At 47.0% G+C, this 9,372-nt stretch overlaps 1 protein-coding gene across 13 annotated transcripts in view; it reads left to right on the top strand.

Moving 5' to 3' along the window:
* The window catches only part of Dnmt3b (DNA methyltransferase 3 beta), a 39,853-nt gene that overhangs the window by 22,440 nt on the left and 8,041 nt on the right, over nt 1-9,372 (top strand). For 9 of the 13 annotated variants that reach the window (XM_010628429.3, XM_010628430.3, XM_010628433.3 and 6 more), the window contains 11 exons: nt 651-809; nt 2,325-2,432; nt 3,306-3,450; nt 3,812-3,871; nt 5,229-5,354; nt 5,489-5,533; nt 6,738-6,817; nt 7,086-7,198; nt 7,612-7,795; nt 8,494-8,578; nt 8,856-9,001. In XM_010628429.3, coding sequence (XP_010626731.1) covers nt 651-809; nt 2,325-2,432; nt 3,306-3,450; nt 3,812-3,871; nt 5,229-5,354; nt 5,489-5,533; nt 6,738-6,817; nt 7,086-7,198; nt 7,612-7,795; nt 8,494-8,578; nt 8,856-9,001 — 1,251 coding nt within the window. The remainder of the gene's footprint in view (nt 1-650; nt 810-2,324; nt 2,433-3,305; nt 3,451-3,811; nt 3,872-5,228; nt 5,355-5,488; nt 5,534-6,737; nt 6,818-7,085; nt 7,199-7,611; nt 7,796-8,493; nt 8,579-8,855; nt 9,002-9,372) is intronic. The other 4 variants (XM_010628441.3, XM_010628438.3, XM_010628432.3 and 1 more) reach the window with 2 other exon arrangements.

The following is a 9,372-nucleotide window of genomic DNA, read 5'->3' as shown; positions in this document are numbered from 1 at the left end:
TTTTTTTTTTTTTTTTTTTTTTTTTTGGTACCAGGGATTGAACTCGGGTCCTTGTGCTTCTTGCAAGGCAGGCTATCGAACCCCTGAGCTAAATCCCTGGCCGTAGTCATTTACTTTTCAGAGATGGGGGTCTCTCCAGGTCTCTGTACTGGCCAATCTGAGGTCAGTCTTGTGACCTGTCTTTCTCAGCTCTCCAGTGTGCTGGGGCTGCAGGCGTGGCCATCACCCCTGAATAGATGGCACTCTGATAACTTGACATCTCCCTTTTTCCCCTTTGCTGCTGAGATGCATTCAGGCTCTTGCTCATACTAAGCATGTGGATGTCCACTGAGCTGCATTTTCCCAAGATGGTGCTCACCACTTTTGTTCCCTCATTAACTGCATTGGTACATTTAAAGCAAATGATCCAGTTATATTTATCCTTGGGATCTTGTACCTTTACATGGTATGTCTTGGTTCTTGTTTTTTTCCCCCATATCCCTGCCCTCCCTTCACCCCCCTCACCCTTCCCTATTTACTAAGACTTCCATTTTTGCCTTTTTACTCACATTTTGACAAGCTAATTATTGCCATAAGCATCAGTACAATGGGCAGGATTTGACTCTGCTGGTCTTTGTCATTGTTATTCCTTCATGTGGTTTTTCTTCCAGGATGGTAAAGAATTTGGCATAGGGGACCTTGTATGGGGAAAGATCAAGGGCTTCTCTTGGTGGCCTGCCATGGTGGTATCCTGGAAGGCTACCTCGAAACGCCAGGCCATGGCCGGCATGCGATGGGTGCAGTGGTTTGGCGATGGCAAATTCTCGGAGGTGAGTTGAAGGCCAAGGCAGGGGCTCTGGCCCTCACAGCTGAAGTCTGACTTCCCTTCCTTTTGTAGTCACTTCAGTGACAGCTTTCTGAAGACAGGTTTGACCAGGATTTGACTGGCTGTGTCTGCTGTAAAGCACAAACTACGTACGATTGCCAGCTTGAATAGATAGTTGGATTCTGTGGGGCCAGAGCTTATCCTATTTGCACAGGGACAAAGGGTTGGAAAGTTCTGGAACTGCAGCCACATCGATAGCATTTATTTCTCTGGCACAAAATCAGTTGTGTGAGCAAGTAGGAAGTGGGATCTCAGAAAGATTATGTGAAGTTCCTGATGTGCAGCAAGGTGGGAAGTTTGGAAAACAATGAAAAAAGGGGGGCTCCCTAATAGTTTGTCCTAGGGATGCATACTCAATTTGAGGTTTGGCTTTTCACATAAATTATGGTTTAGGGACGTGTAGGAAATCTGGTAGGAAGACATGGCATGTAGATTTCCTCTTTGACCAGCAGAGGGAGCAGAATGACCAGCGTCTGAGTCCTGTACCAGCCCTGAAGGGCCCGAGGGCTGGGATATGTAGGCAGTTAATACCCCTGAAAGGAAGGAAGGTGTACTGTTTGTAATTGCCATGAAGTGTGCTTGGTGAGACAAGGTCTTATGCTAGCTAATGCAGATCAGAACTGGCTTTTTGGCTGAGAAGGGGCCAAAATGGCCTGAACCTGCTTAGGACGTGTCTGGGTGCTGCTCGTGTTAAGTGCAACAGTTGGCTGTTTTTAACAATGGTGGATCTACCTCCTGGGAGAGAGGTGAGGCTCTGGGCTGCAAGTGTAGATGAACATGTATGTGCATACTGAAGCCCTTCTGCCCTGTAGTTCTGCACAGTACAGGACTGAACACCTAGCTTTATCTCTTACACGCATCACGGCATAGATCTGCTCAGGTGTGAGCTGTCAATAGGACATAGAGAGACTTAGTATCATGTAATCAGCGTAACTCAAGTGTTCACTCTGTTCCAAGCACTGTTCTGTAACAGTGACATGTATTCCATTAATAAAATGGTTGAAGATGAAAGTTTTGTCCTTGAGCGTAGGATGGCCAGAAGAGTGTAGACAACATCCCAACTACAGGTGCATCTGGAGTGAAGTAAGTCTCAGCTCTGTAACCGGGGTATCAAAGCTACCTGCAGGAGAACACACGTCGATGAATCACAGTGTTCCAGTTTGACATGTGGAGGGTCATGGGTGTCAAGTTTTTGGCTATAGGGTACATTAGAATCCGCACCATTTCTCTTTTCTGCTTTTTCATTTTTCTCTTCTGGAGTTGGAACCTGAGCTTCCTGGTTAGGAATAGACTCTTAAGACAGTCATAGTGGACCCTTTAGAGCTGTCAGTGATACAAACACCCTGCTGTGGGCTTTAAGATGCGTGAGAGCTCTCCCTCCTGATAGACAGCTCTGTGGGGCACACATAGAACCTCAGGCACAGGGGTGGGCGATGCTGATGGTATCTTTCTCTTTTAGGTCTCCGCAGACAAACTGGTGGCTCTGGGGCTGTTTAGCCAGCATTTTAACCTGGCGACCTACAACAAACTGGTTTCTTACAGGAAGGCCATGTACCATGCCCTAGAGGTAACATGGGAGAAGGGGTGGGCCCAGACCTGAGTAGGGAAGAACAGGAGCAAACCCAAAAGCCAGCTCAGACTACATCCTGCCGAAGATGGCTTGGGAGGGGGACAGGGCCACTAGGGAAGTAAATGTCACTGTCTGCGAAGGGATTTGAGGCTCTGCCAGGAACTCTGATGGCCACTGAGTTGAGAAGGAAGAGCCCTGGGAAGTTTGGCATTCATATCAGAAGTGGAGATGGAGATACCTCTGCGCTTCTTTCAGTGGGATGTGGGGTGCAAGGCTAAGCTTGGATAGCAGCTGAGGCCAGCTGTCTCCACCCCTTCTCCGTGGGCTACACTGTCCCCTGTGAACTGTTTGGCTTTGTTCCATATTCTAGCTCCATTGGAACTGCTTTTGTCCTGCTAACATTTTGAGGCAGCCTCTGTGCTACTTGCCACATGCTTAACTAGACATGTAAAATCTGCACAGTCCATTTACTAATGGACACCTGACTAGGCCCCCAGTTTCATTAAGACAATAAAACAAGGCCGATGCCATAGACGACAGAAGAATACAGGCTGATACTGCTCCTGTGTCTTAAAGCAGCAGAGTTGGGTAAGGGTCCCAGCTTTGAGAGGGAGCTGATCACTCATTCTCCACAGAGAAGTGACCCCCTTGGTTTCCATGGAGACTTAACCCCCCTGCAACCATGGCCTCCTGTGTGTGTCCTGCCACGGGCCATTCCTTCCCCACCCACACACCTTACAGCTGTCTGGCTATGAAAGGGCCAAGTGTGAGGGGAATGTGGGCCTCGGCAAGGGGGGTCCCTGGGTGGGGCTTGACGAGCACCCTTTGTTTGCTCTGTGGGTCACAGACTCTGCCTTTATATCTCTACAGAAAGCCAGGGTGCGAGCTGGCAAAAACTTTCCCAATAGTCCTGGAGACTCACTGGAGGACCAGCTGAAGCCCATGTTGGAGTGGGCCCAGGGGGGCTTCAAGCCTACCGGCATTGAGGGTCTCAAACCCAACAACAAGCAACCAGGTGAGAACAAGTAACTGGCAGGTGGACCTAGGCCCACCTCTTGTGCTTAATGGAGCAAGGATGATGAAAAACAGTCTCTGCATCTGACAGCAGACCCTGGCTTCCCTGGTCTTTTTCCTTTTAAAGGTCACCGGCCTCTAATTGAGACTGGATTTCTTTTGAAAACTGTGCTGCTTCTTTTTTTGAGGTCATTGGAGAAAATTTTAAGTGTTCAGAAAAAGAGCTATATGCCATATCCTAACATTTTGACCAATACCAGATCTCTTCTGTTACATTTGTGATTTCCTGAAATACAGGAGGTCTTAACAGTCCATACATTTAATGTGATGTTTTCTGTTTTGTTTTGTTTCTCCCATAAAAGTGGTTAATAAGTCGAAGGTGCGTCGTGCAGGCAGTAGGAAATTAGGATCGAGGAAACACGGTATTTCTTTCTTATTTTTTGACTATGTTCTATTTCCTTTGGTCTGTCTTTTGATTTCTTAGAATGTGCAGTGGTTACTGAAAAAACAATCACATTTCTTAGAGCTGATCTGAACTTGTAGCCCTCTACCTCACTTCGCATCCCCACCGACACTTAACCTCACATTGTTGGGTGCACAGCCTTCCTGCCTTTTATGAACACCACTGGGATTCCTGCTTTCCTTTTGTTCTCAACGTTAATACTATAAGCACTACCAAATGGCATTTGTCACTAAACAGTCCTTGTCATTTTGAATGACTGTATGATATTCTTTCCTAGGTGAAGAGTTGAATTTAACCATGTCCATTAGGATTCCACAGATTGAGCAGAAATATAAATATAAATGGGGGCCGGGGATGTAGCTCAGTGGCGCTGTGCCTGCCTGGCAAGCACAAGGTCCTGAGTTCAATTCCTGATACCAAATTTTTTATAATTGTAGAATCTCATTTATAGACAAGGAGCCAAAGTAGAGTATTTTTTAGTAAAGTCACTGAAAAGGGAAAAAAAAAAAGGAATAGGTTAAATGACTCATTCATAATGTTTCTAACCTAACATTTGCAAAATACTAGCATTTCAACAGCCAGTACATTTAGTACCATCTCCAAAATGAGTTTTATATGTGCAACACATTCCAATTCTGATATTAAGTTTTCTATAGGAATATCGCATCTGTTACATATATATTAACAGTACAAATACTTTTGAGTATATTAACGAAGTTCACAAAGTATACGTGCAGAAGTAGGTTCACGGCAGGTGTGGTTGTGCACGCCTGAAAACCCACGTTCATTCAGGTAAAGCAGGAGGACCTCAAGTTGGAGACAAGCCTGGATTAAAGTGCAGGACCCCATTTCAAACCCCACCCTAATGGAAAAGAATTCTGAACCGATTTATTAGTCACTTGTTGATTTTTAAAAAATAAATATTAATGATCAATGTACAGTCCCTTTCCTTGGTCAGCAGTTGTGTTTCAAGTGCTCAATGGACATGCGTGGCTGACGCCTAGTACTTGGGGCATCTTAGACATAGGTGTGTCCGCTCTAGCTGTGGATGGAGGTATTCCGCCGCTCTTTGAGGTGGGTCTAGTTTAAAAGGATGTGTTCTTTTACATGTGGTTGTTTAAAACCCCATACACCTGCATTCTGCTTCTCAGGTATGAGGGGTTCAAGTGGGACCCTATCCTGGGCTGCTCTTTGTGGGTCCCTTGTCATGCCCAAGATGGCAGCTGCCTCCCAGGCACAGCACAAGCTTGTCCTGATCTTGCCTTCTCCCTGGACCCTCAGCCGAGCTGTGTCCACCTTCTGCTTACCTTTCATAGAGAACAAGAGTCGAAGACGCACATTTGATGACTCTGCCACTTCGGACTACTGTCCCCCACCCAAACGCCTAAAAACCAATTGCTATAACAATGGCAAAGACCGAGGAGAAGAAGATCAGAGCCGAGGTGATTGCTGGGGAGGAGAGGAGTCTAGGTTGGCCAATTGAGCACCATGCTATAGTGGGGTATTTATTATGGACAAGGGTGAGGGGTAAGTAAAACCTCCCTGCCGCATCGCCTGTCTTCTCTTTCCTCAACAGAACAAATGGCTTCTGATGTCACCAACAATAAGAGCAATCTGGAAGGTACTTTTTCTCCTTGTAGCCTTACCTTGGCATCAACATTTCTATTCCTACACCTTCCCCTGCCTCAGTTTAATGTGTAACTCTAGGCCTTAGCTCAGGTCAAGCCTGTTTCTGTTCCTTTTATCTTACTCCATTGTGTTAGACTGAAGGGTATGAATAATTTTGAGACTGATTTTGCCCCTGAAGTAAACAAGTAGATAAGTTGAGTTTGATAACAATGGAAGCCGGGCCATTTCAGCCAAAGAGAACCCAAATATAAAATTCGGAGCCGTGGCATCCTGACACATCCTTAGCTAAAACTGAAACGAGTAATCAGTGAAAAGCAGATTTGCTTTGCCATTGTCACACTTGCAAGCTAACTTTGCTGGCCCCAGCTGGAAACTTCCACTGGATGAAAAACTACCCAGAACAAACAACGGGGCTTCTCAGCCCTGTGTCCGTCCCTTGGTGCAGAAATATTTCTTGCTCTTGCTTGGGGTGGGATAAGAAAATGCACCCTCTGACCTAGAGACTCCTGGAGAATCTGGAGTTTGGAGCAGTCTTTGAAAATATTTGAGCTTGGGCTCACGATCCTTCATATACCCCAAGATGTATGTATGAAATACGTGTATGAAACGTTTATCCCCATTTCCCTCCTTTATAATGCCCAAGGCCACCCTAGCTGAGCAGAGTAGCCTACTTCTAAGGATCTGGGCTTTGGGTCTGCAGCCATGTACTGATGCTAGAACGTGGTCATGGGCAAGTCCTGTCATCAGCCCAGAGACACTAAAAAGCTTCAGATGTCCTATTCTTTTCCCTTTTTCATTTTTTTTTTTTGGGACTGGGGATGGAGCTCAGGATCTTGTGCTTGCGAGGCAGGCGTTGGCACCACTGAGCTAAATCCCCAGCCCTGTCCTATTCTTTAAAGAACATGCAGGTCATTAAAACTCATCCGTCTGCACAGTGTTCGGGCTCAGGTCTTCCTCCCGGGGTGGCCTCCGTGTATTTAGCTGTCTTGTGTCATCTTCTTTTTGTGAACTTGACTTTTCCAGTCTCTGAAATGGGATGGAACTTTGAAACACTGGAAAAGAATGGAGCACAGCATAAAGCTTCAAGAGTTCTTGGCACATTGCTGGAATAAATGGTTAAGAACTGTCAATCCTAAGGCTTCAGCAGCTGGTGCTAGGGCCGTAATTGACAATCTCTGACCCTGCCTTTTTTACAGATAGCTGCTTGTCCTGTGGTAGGAAAAACCCTGTGTCTTTCCACCCACTCTTTGAGGGTGGGCTCTGCCAGACATGCCGGGTAAGTCAGTCCTCCTACCCCTGCCCTGGAATTTCTGCCCCTTCCTTTGCAGCCTTGTTTTTACTTCCCCAAAAGAGCACCTGCCCCAGTCTTTAGTGGTGCCTCCCAGGATACCATCGTCCCCAACAGACACTTTTCCCTGTAAAGGGCTGCAGATGATGGGCTACTGATTCCAATGCTAAGTTCTAAGGCCACAGCCAGCGGGCAAGCTGGGCTGGCTGGCTCTAGTCACTGATTTCATGGGCATTTGTTTCTCTCTGCCTCCTAGGATCGCTTCCTGGAGCTGTTCTACATGTACGACGATGATGGCTATCAGTCTTACTGCACTGTGTGCTGTGAGGGTCGTGAGCTGCTTCTCTGCAGCAACACAAGCTGCTGCCGGTGAGCACAGTTGCATCTTGCGATTTCTGCAGGCCTGAGGCAGCTGTCTGTATTCAGTGCAATCCCAGGCAGAGGACTGGGAGAATTCTGAACTGGAGGCCGGTGATCTTGAGTCTAGAGCTGGAATAGATGCATAAGGGTGGTCCAGTTGTGTGAGGGAGGGAAATGAGGTGTCCAGGAAATTCTTCCTTAGAGCTCCTTACATTAGGGCAGAGGCAGCATTTCTTTGCCAAGAGCTTGTAGATTTCTAGGAGTAGGATGCGTAAGGAAGAGGTGTGTTAGACCTTACCCCCCACAGGCCACTGTGGAGCACCTGAGGCCCGAAGATGTTGTAGGGCATTATGCTGCCATCTCTGGAGTGTGGGAGAGCTGCCTGGTGACAAAGGTGTCCCTTTTATTTGGTCTTGGTGCAGGTGCTTCTGTGTGGAGTGTTTGGAGGTGCTGGTGGGTACAGGCACAGCAGCGGAAGCCAAGCTGCAGGAGCCCTGGAGCTGCTACATGTGTCTCCCGCAGCGCTGCCATGGTGTCTTAAGGCGCAGGAAGGACTGGAATGTTCGCCTGCAGGCCTTCTTCACCAGTGATGCGGACCTCGATTACGTAAGCTGCCTACACAGCCACCCACATGACGGGCAATATATGACTTAATGCAAATGAAGATGCACTATTCAAAGGAGCTTCTCTGACCCTCAGAGGCTGAGAGCCCCTGCTAATTAACGGGCACCGTTCGGATTTCTTAGTGTGTGGGTTTTCCAGCACTGGTCAATAGAAGCTTGTAGAATGGAGCAATCTTGGTTAGTTTGGGTGAAGAGGGCAAGGCATCCTGTATAGTTTACTCATTCTTTTCACCCTCTCCTCACTCACGTTTTTGTAGGAGTGAATTTGCTATTCTTAGAGGAAGTCTTTCTTGCCAAAGGTTTTTTTGTGTGTGTGTGTGTGTGTGTGTGTGTCTGTCTGTCTGTCTGTCTGTCTGTCTGTCTGACTCTGTATCTTGCTTCACACCTGTGATCCTCCTGCTTCAGCCTCCCAAATAGCTGGGTTGGTAGGCATGTTCTGCTGCACCTGCAGGCCATGTCTTTTCCTTTTGCATTTGTTCCACCCAGCTGTGTCTTGTGCCAGGATAGAATGGCCATTCTGTGCCAATTGCAGGCTGGTGTGTTTTGGGTTCGCTGTGTTACATGTTGCTGTCAAAGCTTCGTGATCCCACGGTGGGGTTTGAATCCCACTAAGGACGGATAGCCTGCACCTGATCTTGAGGCTCCCCCTGCTCTCCCTCACACTTTTTTCTCATCTGGCAGGAGGCCCCGAAGTTGTACCCAGCAATTCCTGCAGCCCGAAGGCGGCCCATTCGAGTCCTATCACTGTTTGATGGAATTGCAACAGGTGAGTGATTCACTGGCGGGCAGTCTGGCTGTTAACCTGTGTGCACCTTCTCACCATCTGACGCTCTTGATTCCCTTTAAAGTGTACATGTCTCAGCTCTTGTATTTTGCTTTTTTATTTTATTCAGGTATCTGAAAATTTTCATGTACATCCCAGTTAGCAACACCCCAGTCGTGGAGTTAGCACAGCCAATAGGCATAGCACCGGTGGGGTTCTGCTCGAGTTAACACTGACATCCACCTTCACTTCCACTCTTGTGTCTGCCTGGCCCCTCTAGGGTACTTAGTGCTCAAAGAATTGGGCATTAAAGTGGAGAAGTACGTCGCATCGGAGGTATGTGAAGAGTCTATCGCTGTTGGAACGGTGAAGCACGAGGGAAACATCAAATATGTGAATGATGTCAGGAACATCACAAAGAAAAATGTAAGGACTCATTACTCATCTATGTCTTGGTTTCTGAGACAGGGTCTCACTATGCACTCAGGCTTGAAATCACTGTGTAGCCTCGGTTGGGTTTGAACTAACAAAAATCCTCCTGCCTCAGCCTCCCCAAATGCTGGGATTATTTATTGGTGTACCCCACCATGCCCAGCTACTCTTCTATGTCTGATTCCTCTGCCTCCTTCACACTCGGAACCCCCTGCTTTTATTGCATGTTGTCTCCATCCCTAGCACTTCACGTTGTAGTGGTAAGAATTGTCACTTAAAAATAATTTAGTGATTGAGGTCTTAGAAATCTGAAGCACTTGAGCTTTCAGTGTTTGTTTGTTTTTTTTTTTTTTTTTTTTTTTTTT

The sequence above is a fragment of the Fukomys damarensis genome, unplaced genomic scaffold, assembly GCF_012274545.1.
Source record: "Fukomys damarensis isolate Sample0158 unplaced genomic scaffold, DMR_v1.0_HiC HiC_scaffold_22, whole genome shotgun sequence".
Classification (NCBI taxonomy): Eukaryota; Metazoa; Chordata; class Mammalia; order Rodentia; family Bathyergidae; genus Fukomys; species Fukomys damarensis.
This window is presented reverse-complemented; position numbering and strand designations above follow the sequence as displayed.